Source organism: Zalophus californianus, chromosome 16 (assembly GCF_009762305.2).
Source record: "Zalophus californianus isolate mZalCal1 chromosome 16, mZalCal1.pri.v2, whole genome shotgun sequence".
In the NCBI taxonomy this organism is placed as follows: domain Eukaryota; kingdom Metazoa; phylum Chordata; class Mammalia; order Carnivora; family Otariidae; genus Zalophus; species Zalophus californianus.
Window position 1 is genome coordinate 39313474 of NC_045610.1, and position 25970 is coordinate 39339443.

Genomic DNA, 25970 nt, shown 5'->3' on the forward strand with positions numbered 1-25970 from the left:
GTTCTTTGTGCATCATTTAATGACTGTACTTCGCTCTCACACCTGTAGTACTGACAGAGCCAGATTTTTCTTTCCTGGTCTTGGGAGGACTAGCCCAGTGTAATCACCCAGGGTGACAGTGGATGAGGCTGAAGCCAAGGGCAGGGTGAAGGGATGCTAATCTGGCACCAGAAGGGCCTCTCTCCTCTCTAACTGGCTGGCCAGTATTGGGCAAGTCACTAAACCCCTCAGTCTCCTTCCCCACATCTGTCCAATAAAGGATTAGACTCTGTGCCCTGGCTCTAAAGTTAGAAATCTAGAGCTCTAGAGGATCAAAGGAAAGGCCAGGGTCTGGCCCTCAGGTGGGGTTTGCAGAGGAGAGGAGGGGCTCTGACACGTCTGCTGCTGGAGGTGGAGAGCCTGGACTTTGCCCAGTTGGCCCTCACCAAATGGGAGACAAGCTCCCCACCACCCCCCCCCCCCGCCACCCCCCAGACAGCAGACCTGGGTCAGGCAGGAGGGGGCTCCCTGTGGCCCCGCCCACTTACTCCAGCTGTGGGGGTGGGGGTGGGGGGATGTGTCTGCTTAGGTCTTGAAGTCCCGGCTCCTAACAGCACTGCTCCCCATCTCGGGTCATTGAATTATTGCTGTGTCCCCCAGCAGCCCCTGGGACGCCGCTGTACATGTTCTCTGCTCCCTCCAAGTGCTGTTACCTGAACACGGCCTTGTGGGTTTCCGCCTCTGCTTAACTGGGTTCCCTCTCCAGCCGTGCTCTGGCTCTCCACCCCATGGATTTCTACTCCAGGCTTCCTGCCTCGCAGTATGATTGATCCCCCTGGCTTCTGGAACACTCGCTTGAGATCAGATACTCAGGAGGTGGTGTGAAAGTCTTATCTTCCTGACTTGCAAGTTCTTAGCATGAGGCATTTGTGTCCTCCTGGGGCTTTGCCCAGTGCCTGGCACACTGGGTCCAATAAAGTCTTGTTAGGAAAGGTATGCTCTGTTCATCACCAACTGAAGATTTTCATCCCCCAGTATCCCTAATTTCCACTAAAGGCATGTTTTAGGCCTTGCTTTTGTTCCTGATCCCATGCCAGCCTTGGTCACAGTGATCTGGCATCACCTGCTTCATTTAAAAAGCTACTGCCACCTCTCAATGTAATGAAACTATTAAAAAAAAAAAGGCTTTATTTTGGGGGTACCTGGGTGGCTCAGTTGGTTAAGCATCTGATTCTTGATTTCGGCTGGGGTCATGATCTCAGGGTTGTGAGATCAAGCCCTGCGTGGGGCTCTGCACTGGGCGTGGAGCCCGCTGAAGATTCTCTCTGCGCCACCCCCCCACACACGTGATTGCTTGAGTGCATGCGGTCTCTCTCTAAGAAAAAAAAAAAATTTCATTTTTAAGTGATCTCTGCACCCAACGTAGGGCATGAACCTACAACCCCAAGATCAAGTGTCACACGCTCTACTGACTGAGCCACCCAGATGCCCCAAGGTTATAAATCTTAAAGTTAGCACCTGGCCCAAAGTGCCTCAGACCCTCTCCTGGTTGGTAACAGATTGGAGAGTGTGTCACCCTGGTCCAGAGAGCCGGGGTCATTTGCCATGATTTCCTGGTTCTCACCCACCTTGAGTCTATGGGCTGTTTTTCTGTCTGCTCGCCGTCTGGAAGTTTCCTGTAATTCATACCCGTTGGCTTGGTTTTCTCTTCCTGGAGAAGCTTAGTGTCCTTTTTATGCTTGGAGAGTTCACTGTGTTCACTTTCTGGGTTTTTTGTTTTGTTTTGTTTTGTTCTATTTTTTAATTAGAGAACTACAGAGAAGCATGAAGAATATCATAACAAATTCCCATGTATTTCCACACAAGTTTAATAAATGGTAACATTTGGTTATCATTTCAAATTTTCTCAACCAAGGAAAACCATTACAGATCAGTTGGAAGCCCATCTTGTTCCTTTTCCAGGCCCTTCCCAACCTTCCCTAGAGGCAGGCACTCCAATGAATTCAGTGGGTAGCCTTCCAGTTTATGTTTTTATACCTTATGTTATGCAAAATATAGTAGTGTTTTGCGCTTTTACATCTTTTAAATGATGTATCACATGAATGTAACTTGCTCACTTCACTCAGTCTCGGTTTTGAGATCTAGTCGTGTTGATACCATGCCCAGCACTGTCTTAGGCACTTCGAAACAGCGTAAATAAAGCAAATTCCTTTCTTCACGGTTTTTTATTCCTTGAGGGCTTGGGGCGGGGGTGGGGGATGCATATGCGGTATGAATGGACCACGATTTATTTAGCCCTTTCCTGACTGGTGCACGTCTATTTGCTCTGACAATCAATGCCCCAGAGGACAGCTCTGTGTGTCTCCTGGTGCCCAGGGACTGTGTATATGGTGTGCAAACTTTTCTCAAAGGGCCAGATTGCACATTTTTTAGGCTCATGAGCCATGTGGTCTGTCACAACTATTCATTTCAGTTCTGCCCTTCTTGAAAGCGGCTATAAACACTGGGGTTTGAATTTCATATGATGTTTACATGTTAGGAAAGACACTTTTGATTTTTTCCCCCAACCATTTAAAAATGTAAAACCCATTCTTGACTCGAGGTGTCCATATCTTGGCTCACAGGCTGAGTCTGCAACAAATGAGTCACCCCAGAGCCCTTTGAAAGATGCTCCAAGTCCAGTACCAGATGAAAACAGGAAGCGTGAGGGGAAGTCGCTGACCAGTTCTAGCCATTGAGAAACACCTGGGAAAGCCTTTAGGAAGCTGGAAGGCAGAATGACAGCCAGAGGTCTCCGGAGCCAGGCCCTTTGCCAGAAGATCATTCTGGTCTAGCTCGGCCTGTGCAACAGGGCCAGTAACAAGCACTGCCTGTCTTTATCGTCCCATGGGTAGGGCTGACATCTGGATGGAGCCATCATCCTCCAAGAAGAACAGCTACCTGAACAGGAGGGTAGTGTAATGGGGACGGTGTGGGCTGGGGGAGCCTGACTGCACATCCCGCCTGGCTGGGCCACCGAGGCCTTCTGTGATCTGGGGCAAGACCCTTCCTTTCCCTGAGGCTGCCCCTTGTCTCTAACGGGAGTAATCCGCACCCCTCCACTCGGTTTGTAGGATGAAATGACGAAAAGTGTGATGGAAGATGCTTGACATACAAGAGGTGTCCAATAACTGCTAGCCAACATTTGGATTCTCTCCCCCACGGAATGGAGGCCAGGACACTTCCCGGGACGGGAGCAGCCCCCTACGTCTTCTAACACTTCTGACCGCTGGAAAAGCTCATTCCTTCCGTTGAGCTGAAAACTCGCTGGCTGTGGCTTGCACTCCCTGTCCCACTTCCAGTCCCTGAGAGCAGACAACAACCCCCTCCTTCGCTTCCCCACTCAAGACAGCCCGTTTTCTTCAAGTTGTGATCCTGAGTCCTCTCGCCATTCTGGCCACCCTCGTTAGAATTAACAAACGTCCTACACATTTGAACTGTAAGTGAAGATAAGAGTCTGGGTCACTCACTCTGGCCGTGGGTGAGGAAGGCCAAACATTGGTTAAGAGATTCGATGGTTAAGGGGCGCCTGGGTGGGTAACTCGGTTGAGCGTCCAACTCTTGACTTTGGCTCCAGCCCTGCTCTCAGGGTGGTGGAATCAGGTCCGACATCGGCTCCATGCTCCCGGGGAGTCTGCTTGGGACTCTCTCTCCCTCTCCCTCTGCCCCTCCCCCTCCAAAAAATAATTTTTTTTTTTTTTTTAAAAAGAGTTTAAGACTGCAGCACAGGGCAGACCCTGGTTCTGCTACTTGGGCAAGTTACTCAACCTCTTTGAGGTCAGATTCATCTTCTGTAAAAGGGGAAATGGTTCTAGTACATTCCTCATAGACTTATTGAAAGGCCTACACCTGATAATGAACGGAGAGGACCAGCCGAGTCCTCTGGGGGTTCTTTGGGGGAGGGTGAAGGGGCGTGGCTGCGAAAGTGAATCTCCTGCCCTCCACAGCTCTAAACCCACCCCTCTGCTCTCGCAGAGCCGCGCACAGAGCTGGCCTCAGTCCGTGCACAGTGGCCAACCTGCGTGAGGTGGAGTGAGGGGCCCCAGCCTCCCGGTGTACTGGGGACAAGAGACGGGAGGTGGACAGATCAGCAGGTGAAGTCCCTGCCAGCTTTGGCCACCAGGGGGCACCCCCGCCCCAGAGATGGCCTCACCCAGGCGGACACACCCACTCCTCATCAGAAGGTGTTTGTTCCTTGGCTCGCGCTGAGGTAAATTGGGACAGAAAGTGACATCCTTGGGTGTGGTCGGCCGGACCTCTAGGCAGGCCCCATGGCCTCTAGGAAACCCTCAAGCCTGAGGTGAAGGCTCAGGCGGTAACTCTGAGTCGGCCAGCCATGACCCTGGGCAAGCACTTCCCTCTCTGGCCCAGTCCACAGGGTGTAGAACAGACCCCAAGACTTGCACGGTTCTAGGATTCGAGGCTGGGGCAGTTCCTTCTTTCTCACCCCCAGCCCTCCTCCACCTCAGGGCAGCACACACTCGGGCAGGCGGGGAACCTGGCCAGGGAAGCCACGGGCCACAGACCTTCCCCCAGCTCCAAAGCGCTGGGACACCACTGGAGGGAGGGGAACCCCAGGGGGAGGAGGAGGAAGGGCAAGGTCAGGTGAACCAAGAGACCCAGAGCCTCAAGGGTCTTGCTTCATTTGGGACAGACATCCGGTTTCCTCTGGTTTCTGCCAGGATTCCGGGGGCTTAAGGGAATGAGTCACAGGGGGGATTGGGGAGTTCCCAGCTAACCAGTTCAGGACAGGAACCTGGGACGATGCCTATCAAAGTGTGGGGTGGAGACAGGAGGCAAGACCCCAATGTCCCTACCTCAGGCCCCTGGCCCCTCAGGAAGGGACTCGGGAAGGCAGCCTCCTGGGAGTTTGGGGGGTAGAAATGGGGGCAGCTAGGTTCTTCCCTCTCAGAATTTGGGGTCTCGGGAGCAGGTAGCTTGCGAATCCCAAGGGAGAGTGCAAGGGGGTTGCTCCCCCTGATCCGCCAGGGGAGGGAGGGAGGGAGGGGCCGCCTGGAGGCCTGCCTCTCCCCCCACACACAACCCTCCCGGGTCAGTCTGACCAGCCTCCAGCCTCCAGGACTTTTATCAGCGGCTCAGCCTTCGTTCAGCGGTTCTGATCAAACACCCTGGGGCAATTTCGGGCCTGGGTGGGGCTGAGGGGAGGAAGAGAGTTTGAGGGGGACTAGACGTCAAAGAAGGATCAGGGATTCCACAATTTCACAAAACTTTCGCAAACAGCTTCTTGTCCCAGCCCCCCTGCATTGTCCTGGACACCAAATTTGCATAAATCCTGGGAAGTCATTACTAAGCCTCCATCGTGGCACCAGGTAATTTCCTCCCAGGCCTCCATGGGCTTCTGTATAAAGGCCCTCTGGAGCCGGTCCCTGCCAGAGCCCAGAGCCTGCCGACCCACGCAGACCTTCTGCTCAGCCTGCTGCCCAGAGCCCCATGAAGCTGACGGGTGAGTGTCCTGGCCCCCAGGGAGGGAGGGAGGCTGGAGTGGCCGAGGGGCTGCGGGGCGGGGGGCCCTGGACCCTGGCACGGGCCCCAGGTGGGAGCAGACCGCCTGTCTCCTGAGCGCCCCCCCGCCCCCGCTCTGCTCTCAGCCCTTCAGCTGCTGCTGTGGCACAGCGCACTCTGGCTAGTGCAAGAAGCCACCCCCCTGCGCCCGACCAGCTCGCTGCCCCAGAGCTTCCTGCTCAAGTGCTTGGAGCAAATGCGGAAGGTCCAGGCTGATGGCACAGTGCTGCAGGAGAGGCTGGTGAGTGAGAGGCACGGAGGGGACGCGGGTGCTGGACAGGGGTGCAGGAGGAAAGAAGACCCAGAGGGCAGAGCTGCAGGGAGGGAGGAAGGGGTGAAGGCTGAGGGAGGGGAAGGGAATGTCGAGAAGACATCATCAGGGAGGCGCGTGGGAGACCAGAGACCCAGGGGGACAGGGAAGAACATCAGGAGAGGTGGAGCCGTGGACGGCTGGCTAGGAACTGGGGGAAGAGTGTCTCGAGGACAGTGCCCCGATGGCCAGGATCGCAGCAGAGGGCAGAATGGGGCTGAGCAGCCCCGCAGGACTGGGAGAGGGATGCTGAGGGAGGGGAAGACCTTGGAGAAACGGGGAGGACTTGGGAAACAGGAGCAGCCAGGCCCCATCAGATCCCCCTCACTCAGCATCCTTCCTGTCCCCAGTGTGCCACCCACAAGCTGTGCCACCCCGAGGAGCTGGTGCTGCTCGGACACGCTCTGGGCATCCCCCAGCCTCCCCTGAGCAGCTGCTCCAGCCAGGCCCTGCAGCTGGTGAGGTTCCGGAGGGGAGGAAGGGGCGGAGGGGAGGGAAGAATGGTCTGGAAGTCTCTCTGGACCTCTGGGCCTTGAAAGGAGTGCCCCGGGCAGCAGCCCCTAACTCCCCTACTCCGCCCTCCCCCCCCCCAGACGGGCTGCCTGCATCAACTCCACAGCGGCCTCGTCCTCTACCAGGGCCTCCTGCAGGCTCTGGCGGGGATAACCCCCGAGTTAGCCCCCACCTTGGACATGCTGCAGCTGGACATCAGCGACTTTGCTTTCAATATCTGGCAGCAGGTAAGCCCCCCTGGGAGCGGCAAGTGTTAGGGGCCTGGACTGAGCTGGTCCCCAAAGACCAGGCTGCAAGCCTGGGGGTCCCAGTTCTTTAGGGCCAGGGTGGGAGCCTTCTCAGGGCCCTCTTGCTGCCAGCCCTTCCCCACCCTCCCTAAGTTGAGGGCGGGAGCTGGGTCCCTGGGCCCTGATGCAGACCTGGGTTCAAGGCCACCATTAACCGTGTGGCCTGAAGGGCCCGCAGCCCTTCGCATTTCCTTAATCACGCCCACTCAGCAGGGCCTGAGTGCTGATCTCCTCTTTGCCCCCACAGATGGAAGAGCTGGGGCTGGCCCAGGCAGTGCCGCCCAGCCAGGGCACCACGCCAACCTTCACCTCGGCCTTCCAGCGCCGGGCCGGAGGGGTCCTGGTGGCCTCCAGCCTGCAGAGCTTCCTGGAGCTGGCCTACCGCGCTCTGCGCTGCTTTGCCAAACCCTGAGCAAAACCCTCCCCAACCAGTGTATTTATCTTTATTTAATATTTATGCTTATTTAAATCTAATATTTAAAGACAAGGAAGAGCAGGACGGAGCCCCGGTCTCTCGGGTCCTTCCTGCCGTCTCCAAGTTCCATTCTCCTGCTTGTGGCAGGGAGAAAAGCCCCCGCCTTCCTGTCTCCCCTGGACTGGGAGGTAGCTATAGGTAAATACCGCGTATTGAGTTCCTGTGACTGCTCCCTGGCCTGACTCCACGGTGGGCACTGGGAAGAACCCCAGTGAACTCCTTACCCCAGCGGTACCCACCTTGAGGCCCCTGGAAGCATCAAGAAGTCTCCCATGTGGGAGACAAGACAACCCTGTTTAATATTTAAACAGCAGCGTTCCCCTCCTGGGTCCCCCTCGCTCTGGCCTCGCCAGCTTGGCTTGCGCATGCCCCGTGCGCATGCCCCGTGCGAATGCCCGTGCGCCAGATCTTGCTTCTCCGCACGTCCCCTTCGCCACCAGCATTAGGCCCCGCGGGAGGTGGCCAGAGCGGGGAGGCTTGACCCTGGGGTCCCACGAATTTGCTGGGGGGATCTAGTTTTTAAGATGTTTTCAGGAATATTTTGACTTCCAGTATGGGGAGCCTGGGCATCGTTGACGTTTCTCATCTTTCTGGATGCCCTCGAGCAACAATGACAGGCTCCTGATGCCTGCCCCAGCCTCACTAGGGTCAGGATTCTGACTCTCCAAGGGCCGGGCAGAGGCTCATGTATCGGCCTTGCTGGGGGGGTGGGGGGTGGGACTGGGAGTGTGGGAGGGGAAGATGTGGGGGGGTTTACGTGACGGGGTATATGAGAGGAATGCTCAGCTCTTCACTCTCCACCTCTGCCCCCACTTTCTCACTGTAGCCAAACTTTGTGATAATAAAATATTTTGTCTCCACTAAGTGTCTTTTCCTCCTTCTTGAGTCCAGCTGGTGCCCAGCCAGGGGTGGGGGGGCGGGGAGTTGAATGGTGAATGAGGCCAAGGGGAGGGAAAGAGGAGGTGCAGTGAGGAAGGGGGCAGTCCTCTAGCTCATCAACATTGACGCCTTTGGCCCGGATTTCTCTTGTACCTACTCTTTGCAAGCACTGGGCTGAGTGTTAGGGACATGGCAGTGGACAAGGCAGGCAAGGTCCCTGCCCTCACGCAGGCCCAGCCTAGGGGAAGACAGAAGGCAGACGGGCCACCATACTGGGAGAGGAGAACGTGGGGTTGGGGGCAGGGGGGAGTCTTAATAGTCCAGACACAGACAGACACTGAAGCAAGGGAGGATTTAATATTTGCCATCTTCCATAAACTCCAGCCCATCTGCGCTCACCGTTGCCCACAGAGATAGAATGAGAAGGGCCTTGGGGCACCTGGGTGGCTCAGTCATTAAGCGTCTGCCTTCAGCTCAGGTCATGATCCCGGGGTCCTGGGATCGAGCCCCTCATCAGGCTCCCTGCTCGGTGGGAAGCCTGCTTCTCCCTCTCCCTCTCCCTCTCCCCCCCTGCTTGTGTTCCCTCTCTCACTGTCTCTCTCTGTCAAATAAATAAATAAAAATCTTAAAAAAAAAAAACGAGAGGTGCCCTTCACAGATCAGGATCTGAGTTCAAGGTGACAACTTGGGTCAGAACTCAAATTCCCGGCCCTGCACTTCTCTCCCTCAAGTTCTGCCTCTGACCGGGCCGGGAGCAACCTCATGCCACCCGTCCCTTTCCCGCTGGTCTCAGCCTCACGGGGCGGGAGGGCAGGTGCGTGTGTGAGAGAGCAGCAGAGAGTGGAGGGGCCGCTTCACATCACAGGCTGGAGGCACTCCTCTCCGTGTCCTCAGGCGAAGACGCACCTGTGGTTCCAGGGTGCCTCCACCAGACCCGGGAGAGTCCAGATGGCCAACCGGTCCCCCATTTCAGGGCTTCCCCTGGGCTCCTCAGGCGCCTCCCACTTCCCCTCTCCATCTGGCTCCTTAGAAAGGAAGGTCTGGCTGAGCAGGGCCAGAACCCCCAGCTGCGTGGCTCAGAGCCCTCCCTCACTGCTTGGTCCTGAAGAAACCGGGGCTTGGAGATGTGTGGAGAAGACAAGCAAGGGTTAAAGAGATCCTGCCCCTCATCGCCCAGTCCTCTTCTGGAGACTGATCAAACTCGGGGCCAGTCAGGCTCTGGGTGGGGCTGGCTCTAGTGGGAGCGGGTCAGAAGAACAGGACACCCTACCCCAGCACCAGTGGGGCCTTTCGCCAAAGCCTCTCCCTTCTCAGAGTTAAGTCTGACTTTGGGGTGTGGGGGTAGGCGGCACACGCGCATGTTGACTCCTTGTCGCCCAGTGCGGGTGTGAGGAAGGGAAGCCCTGCCCCTGCAGAGTGGACAGACACAGGAGCCTGAGCCCAGCCCTCCTCCGCGCACCCCTCCCGCCCCCCTCAGCCACAGTACTGAGCCTCTGCCTAGGCCACAGCACATGGGATTCAAGGAGAAGATGTTTCCTGCCTCCATGGGACGCAGGCACTGACACCACTTGGGACTCTCACACAGGGACCCCCAAAGATCTTTATTTACAAATGAGCCGAGGGGAACTTCCCTCATGTGTTACAAAAATATAAATATACATACTCTGCACCTGCAAAGTTCCCAGAGCTACATCTACTGTTGGGAGGGGGAGGCAGGCAAGGCAGGGATGTGGGGTGCTGAGGGCCCTGGGCTAAGAGCCAGGCTGCGCACACTCTTTAGGTGCTGGCTGTGGGCAGAGGAAATTATGAAAGAAACTGGGAGACGTCTTAAGAGATCAGATGTCAGGAGAGGGGAATGATCTGGAAATGACACAGGGCTCTTACATCACGTGGATATGAGCAATGATGTCTCATCTTTCCTCACTGTTCCCTTCTGAGGCACCTGGGGCTGTGGTCCCCCAGACGGCCCCTGCGGCCACCCCAAGCCCGTCAGAGCGCAGCAATGGCCTTGGCAGCCACCTGGCGGCCCAGGGACAGGCTGAGGTCCGTGATGGCCAGAACCACCTTGGGGCTGGACATGGCTGACACCTTCACCAGTTCTGATACCTGCCACAGACAGACAAATGGCTGCTCGCTGGGGCTGCCTGGTGGTGGCTGCCATGTCCGGGGAGGAAGGGCTCCTACTCCGAGGGTTGCCCCTAAACCCCAGGCTCTGCTGCCCCCATCTGAGCTGTGGGGGGCGGGGGGGGCCCGCCCGCGCCCGGGGTGAAGCACTCACAGTGGTAAAGGGCATGAACTGCAGGATGCTGCCCCGGCTGCCCTGCTCCAGGCAGTCCACACACTCCTCCATGAACCACTGCACAAACTGAGTGTGTGGGCCGGCGGTCCGCGACCCCAGGATGGAGGAGATGAGCAGGAACAGGTTGGCTGCACGGAATGGGGGGAGAGGGAGCACTCGTGAGTAGGGTCTGAGAAGACGTGAGGCTGGGAGGTGGCGGCACAAAAAGCAAATGTGAAAGGAAAGTGAACCGGGGGGGAGAGGGACTGAATGGGGGCCTGGGGGTGACAGGAGAGCCAGCGCCTGGAGAGATGGAAGAACAAGGTGGGGACACTAACAGGGGTGAAGGGGCACCAGGCGGCCCCCCTCCAGCTGCCAAGGCCTCAGCCCCCTGGGCCGGAGGGCGGTGGGAGGACTCACCCAGGACTCGGTTCAGCGGGTCTCTCATATTAACCGTGTGCAGCTGGGAGGCTGACAGGGAGCTGCTCATGGAGCGGTCGGCTGTAGGGCCAAGTGGAGGGAGGCTGAGGGAAAGGCCCCCTAGCTTCAAAACCCCTCTGCCCTGGGGACGCCCTCGTCCGGCGGGTGTGGAGCCCCCCGCCCCGGGGTAGGGGAGGGTCCAGGATCCAGAGTCACAGAGGGGCCCTGAATACAGATATCTCAGAGGGAGATGAGAGAGAACATTTGGTGAGCACTGCCAGACTCCAGTCTCCGGGCTACACACAGATCAGGCCGCATAATCCTCATACCCCCACTTCACGGACAAAGAAACCGAGACTCAGATTTGCTGAGTAACCAGCCAAAGGTCATAAGGTTTGTGGGTGGCAGACGTAGCATCTTTCCTCTACTCAACTGCACAGTTGGTGCCCTAATGCCCAGAAGGCCTTAGAGAAACTTCTAGACTCAAGAGAAATTTCTGGAAACAGGAAAAATTAAATGCCACAGAAGAAGCCCTTGGCAGGGAGAGGTAATAACATCAAGGGGAGCCTGAGGGGGAGGGGTGCTCTTTAGGCAGGAAGAGTGGGGAGCCGCCCCAGCCCCAGCCCAGGCCGCAGGGCCTGTTTCAGGGGAAGGAAGGACAGAGCTGGTGAGTCAATGGCAGACTGTGCCCGAGGTAGTGAACTCACTTGTGGTGAGTAAAGGGTAGGGAAGGGACAGCGGTGTGTCCAGGGCTGGGCTGGGGTCTGGACAGAAGAGCTTCAGTCTCTTGGGAGAGGTGCCCGGCAACCTCTCTGGTCTCTCCGCAGGTAGAAAACAGAGCAGCAGTGGGGGGGCAGAATGGGACAAACTCCCACCACACTCTGACCAGGAAAGACGCCGGCGGCCGGGTTCTACGCCAAGCAGCTTTCCCAGGCAGAAGTGAGTTCCCAGGAAAGGAGGAGCCCACCCGGCCCAGTCCTCATGCTCACTGGGACTTGAAAGGATGTTGGCGTCTTCCTCATTGGAGCTCAGCAGTCGCATCAGCTTTGAGGGCTGCATGTCATCCAAGGGGAAGAGACTGATATAATCCTGGAGGGTGAGAGAGTCACTATTACCCACTAGGCCCCAAATTTCCCATTACCAGAGAAGAGAGCTAGAGCTCATACAGGAGGAAAAGTCCGGTCACCACAGGCCTCGGCTGGCATCTCCAGTAGGGCCAGCTTCCCTCACCCTCCCACAACCCTAGTGAGACACCCCCCTCACACAGTCACCCCTGGAGACGCTCAACCAGCTGAGCCGCGACGCAGCCGCCCAGGGGCAGGGCCTGGGCCTGGGCAGGTGCCTCTTACCTGCAAAAGGCTCAGCAAATGTCTGCTGAGCACATGAACAAGTGAACAGAGGGGTCCCCTACCTCGATGTCTTCACGGTGTCTCTTCTTTTGGCGGGAGGACGCCTGTCCCTTATGGGAGGAATAGGAACTCAGGGCACACCAGACGGCTAGCCTGGCAAAGGGTTCCAGGAAAAGACGGTAAAGTCAGGGGGCCCCAGAGAGGGCTTCTGTGTCGGGGCTGACAGGGCTCCCCCCACAGCCCAGCCTCCCAGGGCGGCCCGAGGTGAGGGGCACCCGGCACTGTGCCGTGGGGACCTGCGGCTCCGAGAGAATCCTACTTGGCAAGAGCAGTGCCGGGGGGGTCCATGAGGCTGTGCCACTTGGAGGAATCGGTGAGCAGCCCCGGCAGGATATGGCCCAGGAGGACCAGGGTCACTTGCTGCATGTCCAGACAGAAGACGGAGTAGAGCAGCTCCACCGCCCGCAGCGTGTGCTCCTTCCGCGTCTCCTTCAACAGCTCCTGTAAGGGCGGGGCAGGGAGATGAGGACCTGAGGGCTCCAAACACGGGGTTCTCTGAGAGGGGACACAGGGGCGGCCCCAGGTGCAGCTCCATCCCTCACTCCGCATCAGCCTCTGGCCACCGCTCCCTGAGGAGGTGGCCCCCCTCAGAGCCCAGGAGCCCCGAGACTGAGCCCCACGGACCAGGCTGGGTGTAGGATGCTGGTTCTGCCTGGTATTCTCTCAGCTGTCTCCCTGAGTCTGAGGAGACCTGCTCCCCAAGCCTACTAGGTCTCCCAGGTACCTTAATCAGGTTGTTGCAGAACCAGTAGACACCTCCCATGTGCAGCAGGGTGTCAAAGATGTGGATGGAGCGGCTGTCCACCCAGCCCTTCTCCAGCACCTTGGCGAATATGTCCGTCAGCACCTCCTTGATGGGCCGCTTGGGGGGCAGCAAGTTCCAGTAGGGCATTGTGTCCACGCCCGTGGACGGGAACTTGATCTGGGTGGCTGTCTGCTGTAGCACGTCAGCACACATGTGCTCCAGGATCGAGCTCATGATCACCACCCTGGGGGATGGGGAGAGGACCTGACGTTTAGGTTCAGGCAATACCAGGTTCAAGAACGGAGCAAACATCCAGGCCAGACTTTTCCCAGGACTTGAGTTACGGAAATATTCCTGGGGAATTAACCCCATTCTTCGCCGAGGGAGGAGACGAGAGGAAGTCACAACCCCCTAGCAGACCTGACCCCACCAGTCCGGCTTCTGGCAGGCCGCTTACCTGCTGGGCACAAAGCCTGGGGTGGGGGGAGCAGTTTGCTCTCCTTCCCCAGGTTATTCCAGCGATATATTCATATTTCCTCTCTCACTGTCTCCAACTCCCCCCATCCCCCAGACCTGAGCCCTGCCAATCCCTGGACATAAATAAATATAATCACTTCCCTCTGCGCTGAGTGCTGGGGGGAGGGGGGGTCCCCGCCCAGCCCTGGCCTCCTCCCAAAGTAAACTGTTACTTCCAGGACAGGGGCCCAAGGGCTGCCCCACTTGACTCTTCCCGGCCTTTGGTAGCTGGGCAAACAGAAGCGTATATCCAGGAGTGTTCTCACGAGCAGTCTTTGATTGAGTTAGCGCTCAGACCGGGGTGAGTGCTCACTGCTCCTGGAGCCCTGGGTGGGTCTAAGAGCTGCTGCGACTCTCAGCGCTGCTTTCCCACCTGCATGAGGCACCCACGGGTGTCCCATTGTTCCTCACCCAGGGTCAGGGTCAGGGTCAGGGTGCTTAGCACGGATTCTGTCAGAGCAAACCCTCCATTACTTGTGGGAGGAAGGACGTGAGGGAAGAAGAGAGAAGGAGGGAGGAAAAAGGTCACAACCTCACAGACCCTCTCCCACCACATCTTGGCACGATGTTCCCACTTCCCCCCTCTAAGGCACCTGGGTGGCTACCTGGGGACTCCTCTCTCCTAGCTTACTGGTTGTGCATGCTCCCTGCATCGCAGCACTATTCCCAACAGCCAAGAGGTGGAAACTACCCAAGTGTCCATCCACCGATGCATGGATAGACAAAACGTGGCACATACATACAATGGAATATTATTCTGAAGGGAATTCTGACACAGGCTACAACATGGATGAACCCTGGGAACGTTATGCTAAGTGGAACACGCCGGCACAGAGAGACAAGCACTGCAGGATTCCACTTACGTGGGGTACCTAGAGTAGTCAAATTCAGAGAAACAGAAAGTAGAATGGTGGTTACCAGAAGCTAAGGGAGGTAAAAGGGGTGAACTGTTACTAAACGGGTACAAAGTCTCAGATTTACAAGAGGAAAAGGTTCCAGAGATCTGTTTCACAACAATGTGAATACCTCACACTGCTGAACTATATACTGAACTAAGATAGTAAATGCTATGTTAGGTATTTTTTACCACAATTTAAAAAAGAACAGTTATTGGATGGGGAAATCAACCAACACCACCGAACTCCACACGGATGAAGTCACCAGGGAGGTCCTCCAAGCCTCTGAAAAGCCAAGGCAGCAAAACGTCACAAGAGGGAGGCGGGGGGAGGTTGACGAGGGTGGGCGGGCCCAAGGCTCACAGCTCTGTGGATGGGCTCCCGGTGCCTATGCCGGGCCACGGCTAAGACCACCACTCCGTTCTGGTGAGCTAGCTCTCCGCAACCTGAGCTCTTTGAAGACAGGAATCACAGCAATTCGGGGGCTGTGTTTCTGGGACACAGCAGGTGCCGGGTCATAAACACTCCTGGCACAGAGACACACACTCAGTGTTGCCGAGTCAGTGCGTGAACACACAAATAAGAATGCGAGTGAGGGAGCAGCCCGTCTGGGAACGTTAAGAGGAGCGGGGGCCACTGGCTACTGGGGGTGCTGCCCGCTCGCGGCAGGCCCTCCGCGCTCCCGGAGGGAGGGGACGGGTTACTGACCTCTCGTTGTAGAACTGCAGAGTGTTCTCACTGTACAGCGGCCCCGCCAGCTGGCGGATCATCTGCAGCGACTTCTCACGCTCGTCCAGCCCCAGCATCCGCACGTGGGCCACGAGCCAAGCCACAGCACACACTGCCAGACTGCACACCTTCCCCTTGATATTATCTGTGATTTTCTGGGGGGAGGGGAAAGGGTGACTGAGGCCACGCTCTCCCCCTCCCTGACCATCACTTTCCCCAGCCTCTGTGGGCAGCTGAGTGTCGCAGGTGGAGTCCTGGACCGCATCCCACGCCTCTTTTCCCCACAAGTACGCTTTTCCCAAAGTTACCTGGGTGGGAGGGAGTGGCTAAGCCTATGTTGATCTTACAAGGAAGATCAACATCCAAGCATGAGCTCCTGGATTTAAGAGTCTTCTTATTCTTATAAAGTGTAACAAGCTATCAAACACTGGCTCTGTGTCTCAGGGAAGAAAGAAGGCTGCTGGAAAGGTGGGGCTACCTGGATGGACTCGAAGGCCAGCACCCCATTCTCCCAGGCATTGAGGATCTCCAAGATGGCCGCTGAAATGCTGAGACAGGCTTCGTGCCACTTCATCTGCCTACGAGGGGGTGGGGTGGGAGAAAAATCACCACGGGGGAGTGTGGGATGGACTGAGGGAGAGGGTCTTGGCCTGCCCCCACCGCCACCCTTGGAGCGGGTGCCCGGCCACTGACACCAGCTTCATCTCCGAGGAGTTGTTGAGCAAGGCCACCAAGGACTCCACTTTGGTGGAGTCAGGCCAGAAGCAGGGGTGGTCAGGGTTCAGGATTTTGCCCTCCTCAGGCATGCAAGTCTGCATCCACGTTTCAAAAAAGGGCACCTGTGCTCCTGTGCTCGACTCGGACAGAATCACCTAGGAAAGGAAGGGGGCGTCAGCAGCCAGTGCCCTGTGCCTCAGTTTCGTGCCCCACTGCTTCTACTTTCCAGCCTGAAGAACTGAAGACAAACTGGTTGAAGGGAGAAAGATGGGGGGCTGTGCTGCCACCCAGTGGTGGGTGTGGATGCAGCACTGAAGGATTCAGGATGTGACACGGGGGGTATCCGTGGACCCGCCAAGGGTGGGGGCACCTGCGTTCTGCAGGCAGCAGAACGAACTGGCTTGGGAGACCAGGGAGCCAAGTTACTGGTCACTTCCTTCCCCGTCTCCCCGCCCCTAATCCTGGTGCCCCTAATCCTGACTGTTCTCTTCTCACTCACCTCTGAACCATAGGTCTGGGCCACATGGCACAACATGAGGAAGGAGATGTCGAAGAGCAAGGCGCGAACGGAGGCTGCTTTGGCTACGGAGAACAAGACGGCTGACCCCACAGCCCCAAACAGGGCCCAGAGCCCTCAGCTGAATCAGGAGGGGATCAGGATTTGCCTCAAGGAAGGTCAGTGACCAAGTGGCTCCTTCAAAGCTCTGAGGCTCAGAATCCTTTTCTTGAGTCTCAATTAGAACATCATCCCTTCCTTGGAATCAAAGACTCCGGAGACCCTCCTTCTTCCCCGTACCCAACCAAACCATAAAGGGGGAGGGCAAGAGCAGCGCTGGTTTTGGAAGAACCCTTTTCCCAGCATTCCCGTCAAGGCTCCCCAAAAGCTTCAGTCAGTCATTGCTCAGAGGAGAAAAGAGCCTCCCCAGGAGGAGCAACGGGCCCTCTGCCCTCCCCTGTTCTCTCCCTCCACCACCCCTCCCACAGGGCCGGGCCTGGGGGTGCACGGAGCTGACTCACCGAGTTCTTCATTGCCGTGTGTCGTAAATTCATTCAAACTGGGGGAGGAATGGAGACAGGTCACAGCAAGCAGGGCAGGGGGTCAGGGGGCTACACCTGTCCGGAAGGCATCACTAGAGTCTGAATTAGAGTTTAAACTTAAAATGAACACCACCGCTACACAGAAAAAAATGCTTTCTGTTTTTAAAAGATTTCCAAGGCAGGGCGCCTGGCTGGCTCGGTCAGTAGAGCATATGACTCTTGATCTCAGGGCTGTGAGTCTGAGCCCCACGATGGGTGTAGAGATTAGTTAAAAATCTTAAAAAAAAAAAAAAAAAAAAAAAAAAAGATTTCCAAGGCCCAGAGAATGGCTCACTGGATGGAACAAAGTTCTATATATAAAATTCCGGGGCAACCAAAAAAGTCAACAGTGTTTGAGAGCCCCTTATTAACAACTGGGCGCACCCGAATCCCTCCACGCCCACCATTCGATGCCTCTCGTCTCATCAAACACCTCCACCTCATGCTCAGCTGCAAAGAAAAGAACACTTGATACCCAAAGACCTGGCCCTTCCCCCAGAGTCTCCCACTGGGATGCTCTGGCTTGCCCTGGGCCTCCCCAGGGAGACCCAGACCCCAGTGCCTTGCTCCAATTCTGCTACTCCCTCCTTCAGACCTGCCTCCACGACCCCGGACAGGGGCCCAGCCTGCCCTTACTTGATGAATTTCCGGGCGAAGGATTTAAGCTTCCCAGTGGCAGCAGCGGCAGCCAGCAGCAGATCCAGACTCTTCCCGGACAGCATGTGGCCCAGGACTCCAAGCAGGCCCTCTGGGGACTTGGAGTGGTCTGCATCCATCGTCTGGGGACAGGACAGGAAATCAAGTCCTGAAGAACTGCAGAGCCCCCGAGATACAGCCCAACCACAGCTTCCCTCTCTGCATGTCTCCATTAAATGGCATACCACAACCTACATCTGCAATTCAATCTACATCTTTCTGACTCCAGTCTGGAAAACCATTTCCCAAATCTATCCTTGCTCTCTGACCCATCCCTCCCAACTAAACTGCGATCGTGGCAGTGGGGGTGGGGAGGGTAAGATTCTCCACTGCTTCTGAGAGAGCAGGTGGAAGCCCCCCTACCACAGACCCTGCCTTCCAAGTAATGCTCAACAAATGTGAGTTTTCAATGGCAGCTTCCCTGCCTTGCCTGTTTCTCTACTTTCAAAGTAACTACACATAAAAGCCAAAAGACAGGGAGGTCTATGGCCTCAGTTTATTTATCTGGAAGCAGAGGCAAAAGTAGAAAAAAGGAAGAGATGACCCTGGAGGCAAGGGAAGGGCACACTCACCTTAAGGATATTTGTGACAGTGGGTTCCGCCCGGAGAATCAGCCCAGGATTGGGCTGGATGTTGGCATTTTCTCCTGATTTCAGCTGGGGTGCATGCTCCCGGTCTGCTGCGCTGTGGCCAGAAGCCGTTGGCCAAGAGAAGGGAAAAGAAACGGAGATTGATTCATGACGTGCTCCCTAGTCCGGCCCCAGAAGCAGAGGCTCAGGGAAGGTGGCGAGCACAGGAGAATCTCTGGGGGCGGGGTGATGTTTATGAAAGCATATCCACTGTTGCAACTGCTTCAGTCTGTCACTAGGTAATTACCTCAATTTTGAAAGTTCACTTGAGACTAAAGGAAGATTTAGGATTTTTACTTTGCTCACAAAGGAGGGTGGGAACTCAAGTGCAGCCCATAAGGGTGCAGAAGCCAGTGTCTGCTGCTCCTGGTAACCCCAGGCAGGGCCCCAGACACCTGCACTGGGGGGTGGGGGAGGCACCCAGTGCTCCAGGGTGGACACGAGGGAAGGAGAGCAAGCAGCCCCTCGGCCAGCCCGAGGGAGCTCACGCTTACCGCTTGGCCATGAGGTTGGTCACACTGGCTTCAGACAGAAGCCCCTGCTTGCTACATTCTTGGAGTAGGAATTTTGTACAGTCACAGCTGTGAGGGGAAAAAGATCATGAGGGGCCGGGGCACACGGCAGGGATTATTGAGGGGAGGGAACCATAGGCACCTGCCTGGTCTCCTCCCTCCTTCAGAAGGAAGAATGTTTTGAGTGCCTGAGGGATGGGAGATGGGCTCAGGCACTCAAGGGCCTGAAGGGGCTCAGGCTGCTGCCTCCTGCCCCTGCCAAGGGGCACGAACCAGGTGACAGCCCCCTGAGGTCTGTTTGGCACAGAGGAGCAGGGGAAGAGCCCTTAACACCTTCTAGTAGAGCGGGGGTGAGCAGGGGAGTTCGTACTTGCAGCGCTGGTCAGCTTTGTCCAGCAAGGGTGTGAGCTTCAGCAGGAACTCAAAAGCACAGCTGACGTCCTCGGTAAAGTCCTACAAAGAGCCAGGGGCTGCCATCTGGCTTCTAGGCCCTCAAGTCCACCCATAGCTTGTGATGCAGGCTCACAAGGACACCCCGCTGGATAGAAACCCTGACAAGCCGGTCACGCCCACCACCGGCTTGCCGTGACACGACAGGGCGGAGTGTAGAGGACCAGCACTCTACACCAGCCCTGGTCACCTTGGCCACCTCGCATCCTGGGTGGCCAGGCCGCCTGTCTGGAGCACAGGTGTGTGCGCGTGGACACATGCAGATGTCAGGTGCACTCACATTGCCAGCCAGCCCCCAGGTGCAAGGACGCAAGACTGACCCTTCCGTTGCCCCTGTTCCTCCCTTGCCCTTGTGGAAACAAGGATTCACCAACTCCCACGCCCCACCCCACCCCCGTCTCATTTCTCCAACTTACCTTGTCCCCGTGACAGTATTTCTTTAACTTCACCAAAACCTGTGGGATCTAGAGAATGACACAAGAGGAGAAAAAGGAAGATCAATTTCTTCTCTTCCACCCAGAACTAAAGGCATCCCCTCCATCTCCCTGCTCCAAGCAGAGAGACAGGAACCCTTCCACCCTGGAAACGAAAGCACTCTCAGGGCCAAGTTAGAAAGCTGGCAGGTATCCAAGCGTCCGGTGCCTAATGCCTACAGGACACAGGGACCCCTCACTTCTGCTGGCTCCACAAGGAATCGCCATAAGCCAAGGGAACCCTGATTCAAGGACTGGGGCCACTTCCCTGGCTCCCATAACTGCCCTGTGCCAATCTGGCTGATGACTGAGCTAAACGGCACCTGTGTGCTAAGAGATGGCAGGCGCCTGCCAAGGCAGCTAAATATAGCCCTGGGACTTTCAGAGAAAAGACTCGATGGGAACTTGCGCTGGGGGACCGGGCAGGCTGCGGACGATGCCAGCGGGGAGAAATGTGGGACAAAGATCCTGGGTGTCGCTGCTTTTCCTGAGAACCATTTCTAGACTGGGCACTCTGTTACTCCCACATCCCAGGTACCTTAACCAACTGAGCCACGCAGGTGTCCCTCACGTCCCAGGTACCTTGAGGAAGGTAAAAGCTGTCCACTTGAGCTCCTCCGTACCCTCAGGAGACTCGATGAGCCCCACGAAGCAAGCTTTCCAGATTTCCAGGACAAAAAGTGGGGTGGGAATATGCTGTGGGATGATCCAAGAGTGAAGCCTAAGAGGGTGCCCAACCCCCTTCATCTTCTGAAGGCCCCAGGGTGGGGGGAAGGTGGGGGCTGGTCAGGCAAGCTCAGAGACAGTGCAGGACAGGTGCTACCCCACTCCAGGGTGAGAAGCAGGGATGTCACGTGAAATGGCACCACCGTGCATGACAGGGATCAGCTTTCTACCGTGAATCAGGAGAAACCCCCTTTCTCCCAAGAAGTACCAGAAGAATCCTCCCCACTGCCCCACGCAGCCAGCCTGCCATGTTGACAGAGAAGCAGCTCTGCGCCCCCCACCTGCATGCGCTTCACCATCATCAACTGTTCCACCAGGGGCTGTGTCTCGCCTGTCAAGTTCATGGTGCCCTCGAGCAGGACCACCGCATGGACCGTGGGGTAGCCAGTCTTATGCAGCTGCTCCGAGTGCACAGCCAGCATTGTGGGGATGCTGAAGGGAACAGATATAAAGGGGACAGTGTGAGGAGCCAGGAAGAGGTGGAGGGCAGGTGAGAGCAGAGGGGTGGAGGCCAGGGGCCACAACTCCCCACCCACACCGAGGGCCTTTCCTCTCTCCCTCCACCCCGATCAGCCTGGGAGCCCGGTACCTCCTAATGAGCGTGCCACACTGCTCAGCCTGGCTCCGGAGCTGAGGGTTGCTGAGACTGGCCAGGATCTCCCCAAGCTTCAAGAGAGAATGCTCAATGGCAGTCCAGGAGGCTGGTGAAGAAGAGGAAATGCAGACACACGATGGGAAACAGAGGAGAGGAAGACACTGGCCCTGAGCTCAACAACTTTGGCCCCCCTGGGCCCTCAAAACCACATATGGAGGCTTCCTCTGAGGATGACATGGAGGCCAGGGGCCTGAGGGCAGCATGCACTGTTTCTAGAAGGGGGGTGAGCACCAACAGTGAAGGCCCTAGAAACTAGCCCCAGAGGCCTGCCTTCTAGTGGAAGCACGCAGCCAACCTTAGAGCCTACATACGGCCTAACACAGGCAGTGGCAGAGAGAGGCACAGCAGGGTTGGGGTCCAGTGGCTGGAACAGGGAGGCAGCCACAAATCACATCAGGAGTGGCCAGCCTTGCCAGTGGGCACTACTCTCTACGGCTGTTGAGCTAGATTCCTAACCAGCCTCCTGGGTTCACCCCTGCCTCACCCTGCCGAGGCCTCTGCTCTCACTGCCCACCCCCTCTGTAGGTGCCCCCGCTTGGCTTATTGCCACCTCTCAAACTCACTCTCCTCAAGCCTTTGCTCAAGCCCGGATCCTTCAACAACTCACCCAACTGATCCAACCCACTGACCTCTCCTCCTAAATGCCGCATTATCTTGCACTTAATTATGAGTCACTTATCCTAGTTACAACTCCAGAGGGTCAAATGATGAATATTGGCACCAACTAGCCCGTTAACCTCCATGTGGCATGGGGGAAAAAAAAAAAACAAAAAGATAAGACCTGAGATCCATTAAAATTAAATTAAATATTCATTTACTTTTCAAGCCACTAAACATTTGTCAAGGGCTCAAGATAGGTAAGACACTGTCAACACAGCCCATTTTTATGGAGGGTTCATCTCTCTGGACTTTTGACAGGCAATAAAACATACTTTGAGAAGTAACAAATATACTAATACTAATAATAAATTCTCCAAACAGGTCCTGAAGACCTGGGTGTGACCCATTCTAGCATTCTTGTTACTGGAGAGTAAGAGAGCCTTAGGTGGTCTCAAGCCACTACAAGACCATGGCCTCGGGCACCACGTCCAAAAACACCAGAGTCTCCCCTCCCACCAGGTGATCTGTCTCCTCTCTGACTCTGAAGGGTTCCAACATTTCACACCTGCACTTGAGTCAAGAGGTGCATGATCCAACAGGCCTGACAGCAGACAGGTACCATGTTTAAAGGGACATGTTAAGCAACACTCAAACCCAAGAGTCATGTGCTTTCAGACGAGTAGTGTGGAGACAAACACAAGGATGGATGGTGTGCTTCTCTCGTCCTCTAATTTCTTCCATGTATATTAACGTACTGGTCTTGCTCCCCACTAGCATGTATGCTTGTTGAGGGCAGGGACCCTGCCCCATGCTCCTTTGGTAGCCCCCCGCCCCCCCCGCCCCCAGCACCTGGCACAGTGCTGGGCATACAATAATGCTCAGTAAATACCTGTTGGTTGATTGGCTCGGGTGCCACCCTGCCCAAGTCCCTGGGATGTATGCAATGCTTATGGGGAGAAAAAAAAGGAAGTGGGATGATTTCAGATCCTCCTGGAAAGAAGTGGGATGGCATCCTGCCTCTCCCCTCTCAATTAAAGAACCGGCTATGGGAAGAGTGGCAGGCAGGGCTCAGGGGACCCAGGGGGACATACAGGCCTCCTCTAGTTTGGCGATGTGGAGCAGGGCCCGGTTCTTGGTGCTGCTGAGGGTCTTCTCCAGGCGCAGCAGGCACATGGCAAGCTGCTTCTCCCCGGCCGCTGGAGCTGGAGCGCCGGCGTCCAGCCCCTCCCGGAGCCGCTCGGCAGAGGCTGCAGTACAGCGCAGCAGCCAGTGGAGGGCGCTGAGAAGGGCCCGGCACAGCCCGATGCACTCCTCGGCTTTGCCATGACAGCTACCGGGGAAAGGGTGCAAAATCTGTCTCGGCTCCAAAGGCTGAAACATGACCCACACCACTGTTCCCCAGAGTGGCCGGTACACCCCTCCTAGGGAAAGAGAGCTGGGAAGCTAGCAAAGTCCTAGGGGAGACAGCCCCGTCGGCTTCCACCGGACAAGATTTCAAACGAGCCACTCCAAAGAGAAAAGGCCTTTTGTCCTAAGGGACTAAGGAATAAAGGATGGGAATGGGTGGGTGCAGATGAGCAAGAGGGAAGAGTGCGGGGCCCCATCGGGTTGGTGTCAGTCTATGGACTAGGAGCTTCTTCCTGACACTAAGATAATGCTGGAAGGTTACGAGCCCTGCCATTACCTCAGTCGGTCACAAAACATGTCCATGATATCCAGCAAAGCCTGGACACACAAGTCCCGGGAAAAGTCATCAAACTGTGGAAAGAACAGCAACAATGCTACGGAACATCCCAGTCGACCCCCGGGCTCACACATGAGGCAGATGGCATATTCAGGATGCCTGCTCATCTTTCCTCCAACCTCAGGTTTCAGACTCGGCATTCTTTCTTTCTTTTTTTAAAGATTTTATTTATTTGACACAGAGAGAGACAGCGAGAGAGGGAACACAAGCAGGGGCAGCGGGGGAGGGAGAAGCAGGCTTCCCGCCGAGCAGGGAGCCCGATGCGGGGCTCGATCCCAGGACCCCGGGACCATGACCTGAGCCGAAGGCAGACGCTTAACGACTGAGCCACCCAGGCGCCCCCGGCATTCTTTCAACATTGGAACTTGGCTCCTAATATCCAGCCTCCACTTCCCAGAATCCTCCTCCCTCCAATGGAGCACAGCAATGCCAGCTAGAGGCATCGTGTGCTGCCTGTCCAGCCTCAGAGTTCGTATGATCAGAGCAGTCAAGGAGGTGGGGTCCCACCTGCGACTATTATCTCTCTACCCCTCTGCCCTCCACCTGGCTCACGAGTGGCTGTGGCCATACCTTACTGATCGCTGTGAGGACAGAAGAGTAGGACACCATCTGGAGGGAAAGAAGAAAGACAAAGTTCAGACTAGCGTCGCACAGCTGACAGGACCAAAGACTGACACCTGAAGTTTCTGCAGCCCTCCAAAAACCTCAACCCCTTCAAGAGGCCTTCCTCAACCCACTGAAAGAGAGGCATTGTCCCTATTCCTGCTTCTATCGGAATCACCGTAAATGACATCATCAGCATGACGTCAGTCTTCCACTGAGAAGATGAGGGTGGGCATTCAAAGGTACTGAGTTCCATCTTCACATGCCACTCACTGTCCACTATACACAAGGTTCAAATGACTGTTAGTAGGCAGAAGAATGGACAGGAATGAGGTTATGTTACTTTACTCCTACAAGCTCTATAAAGGGTACTTTTATTTGGACAAGAAATGGAGACGAACAAACATTCCCTGCAATGAACAGGTAGCACCTGTACCTTGAAGTAGGTAGGGAATTTCATTATGCACACTCTTACTGATTCTCTAGGACTTACACTCTAGGATTCCTCCAGGACACCTCCTCTGATCAATCCCAACCTCCCACCCAAAGCTGAAATTCTTCCCCATGTGCTCCAAGCAATTACCTTATACCCATCATGACACAGTGGGTGCCTGTTGCCCCCACCAAACCTAGGAGCTCCCTGAGGACAAGGATGCTTTTATTCAGTGAACCACCATGAACTTGCTGAAAATGTTTGTAGAATGAGTAAGGAAAGACATACCCTGGATCAGCATTTCTCAAAGTGGCTTCCAAGGTTGCACTGTTCGATAGAGAAGCCATAAGCCACATGTGGCTGTTTAAATTTAAATTAAATAAAATTTAAAATTCAGTTCCTTAGTCAGACTAGCCACTACATGTGGCTATGGCTACTGTATTAGACAGCACAGATATAGAGCATTTCTATTATTGTAGCAATTTCTATTGCATGATGTTATTCCAAAGATTCCCCAAGATGTTGAGAAATTTTACACACACACACACACAGCTTCTGTGTGATATGAACTTGAGAAACTGTGGAATAAATAAATATAAAGAGCTTTCTTTACTATAGGATATCTCTAAATCATAATATACATATATACAATGAGAACCTCTAAGATAAACGGAGACAAAGTAAGCAATACTTTCCAAGCTTATTTGACTAAGAGAAATCCTATCTGAACTGTGAGCTCCCTGGGAACAGAAATAGTGGTGAATTTATATCTGTTTCTCTAGAACCTAGCCTGCGCCTAGCACACAGTAGGTCCTTAGTAAGTCTTTACTGCTTTGGATTGGTGAATTCTCAGAACTAGCATTCTGAAAAAAATTGTACTTTAAAAATAAATCTCGGGGCATCCGGGTGGCTCAGTCGTTGAGCGTCTGCCTTCGGCTCAGGTCATGATCCCAAGTTCCTGGGATGGAGCCCCACATTGGGCTCCCTGCTCAACCGGAAGCCTGCTTCTCCCTCCCCCACTCCCCCTGCTTGTGTTCCTGCTCTGTCTCTATCGCTGTCAAAAAAATAAATAAATCTTAAAAAAATAAATAAAATAGATCTCTATTAGTAAAACCTATTCATCACCATTATAAGATTAGAGTTGTAGTTCAAAAGAAATAACTAATGTGTCCTGAATGAAATTAAAACCTATGGAAAGCCTTCTAAGTTGTCATATTTTTTTTAAAGATTTTGTTTATTTATTTGAGAGAGAGAGAATGAGAGATAGAGAGCACGAGAGGGAAGAGGGTCAGAGGGAGAAGCAGATTCCCCGCCGAGCAGGGAGCCCAATGCGGGACTCGATCCTGGGACTCCAGGATCATGACCCGAGCCGAAGGCAGTCGCCCAACCAACTGAGCCACCCAGGCGCCCCTAAGTTGTCATATTTTTAAAAAATATTTACAGCATGCTGATAAAATATGAGTAATACTTTAGAAAGTAGTTACATTTATATACTCAACACCAGTGGCAAAATACACCAAAATAAAAAAGCAGAATGATAGAAACTGTCAGGATAATCACCAGCCTTGTGGGCTGTCTTCCCTAGAGGAATAGAGATTTCCAAAGCTTTAAGGAGAAAGCAAAATCAGCCTCAATGGCCTTAGTATGGTGAATTTTA

The 25970-nt window shown here is 55.2% G+C and overlaps 2 protein-coding genes, 1 long non-coding RNA gene and 1 other non-coding gene across 13 annotated transcripts in view; 2 read left to right on the forward strand and 2 right to left on the reverse strand.

Moving 5' to 3' along the window:
• The first annotated feature begins 5322 nt into the window (after window positions 1-5322).
• CSF3 (colony stimulating factor 3) lies at window positions 5323-7986 on the forward strand. Of its 2 annotated transcripts, XM_027626072.2 has the most exons (5): window positions 5323-5482; window positions 5628-5782; window positions 6202-6309; window positions 6445-6591; window positions 6899-7986. In XM_027626072.2, the coding sequence occupies exons 1-5, from the start codon at window positions 5470-5472 to the stop codon at window positions 7061-7063; spliced, it is 588 nt and encodes a 195-aa protein (XP_027481873.1). In that variant the 5' UTR covers window positions 5323-5469; the 3' UTR covers window positions 7064-7986. The 2 variants fall into 2 exon arrangements, with proteins under 2 accessions (XP_027481873.1, XP_027481874.1); XM_027626073.2 differs by lacking the exon at window positions 6202-6309.
• Window positions 7987-9585: 1599 nt separating this feature from the next.
• MED24 (mediator complex subunit 24) overlaps window positions 9586-25970 on the reverse strand; it is a 37577-nt gene continuing 21192 nt past the window's right edge. For 7 of the 9 annotated variants that reach the window (XM_027624711.2, XM_027624712.2, XM_027624710.2 and 4 more), the window contains 24 exons: window positions 23848-23886; window positions 23218-23291; window positions 22625-22863; window positions 22423-22479; window positions 20868-20979; window positions 20560-20710; window positions 20135-20248; window positions 19496-19543; window positions 19000-19082; window positions 18612-18698; window positions 18061-18172; window positions 17429-17571; window positions 16733-16770; window positions 16215-16297; window positions 15692-15870; window positions 15477-15576; window positions 14978-15153; window positions 12837-13101; window positions 12372-12553; window positions 12115-12205; window positions 11693-11792; window positions 10704-10784; window positions 10284-10432; window positions 9586-10111 (listed from right to left, as the gene is read on the reverse strand). In XM_027624711.2, coding sequence (XP_027480512.1) covers window positions 9995-10111; window positions 10284-10432; window positions 10704-10784; window positions 11693-11792; window positions 12115-12205; window positions 12372-12553; window positions 12837-13101; window positions 14978-15153; window positions 15477-15576; window positions 15692-15870; window positions 16215-16297; window positions 16733-16770; window positions 17429-17571; window positions 18061-18172; window positions 18612-18698; window positions 19000-19082; window positions 19496-19543; window positions 20135-20248; window positions 20560-20710; window positions 20868-20979; window positions 22423-22479; window positions 22625-22863; window positions 23218-23291; window positions 23848-23886 — 2820 coding nt within the window. In that variant the 3' untranslated portion in view covers window positions 9586-9994. The remainder of the gene's footprint in view (window positions 10112-10283; window positions 10433-10703; window positions 10785-11692; window positions 11793-12114; window positions 12206-12371; window positions 12554-12836; window positions 13102-14977; window positions 15154-15476; window positions 15577-15691; window positions 15871-16214; window positions 16298-16732; window positions 16771-17428; window positions 17572-18060; window positions 18173-18611; window positions 18699-18999; window positions 19083-19495; window positions 19544-20134; window positions 20249-20559; window positions 20711-20867; window positions 20980-22422; window positions 22480-22624; window positions 22864-23217; window positions 23292-23847; window positions 23887-25970) is intronic. The other 2 variants (XM_027624715.2, XM_027624714.2) reach the window with 2 other exon arrangements.
• On the forward strand, window positions 13111-17521 carry LOC113939143. Its single transcript, XR_003525129.2, has 3 exons — window positions 13111-14695; window positions 16228-16390; window positions 17386-17521. It is a non-coding gene; the product is annotated as an uncharacterized LOC113939143 (long non-coding RNA).
• LOC113908393 lies at window positions 16376-16479 on the reverse strand. The gene has a single exon (XR_003515467.1). It is a non-coding gene; the product is annotated as a small nucleolar RNA SNORD124 (small nucleolar RNA).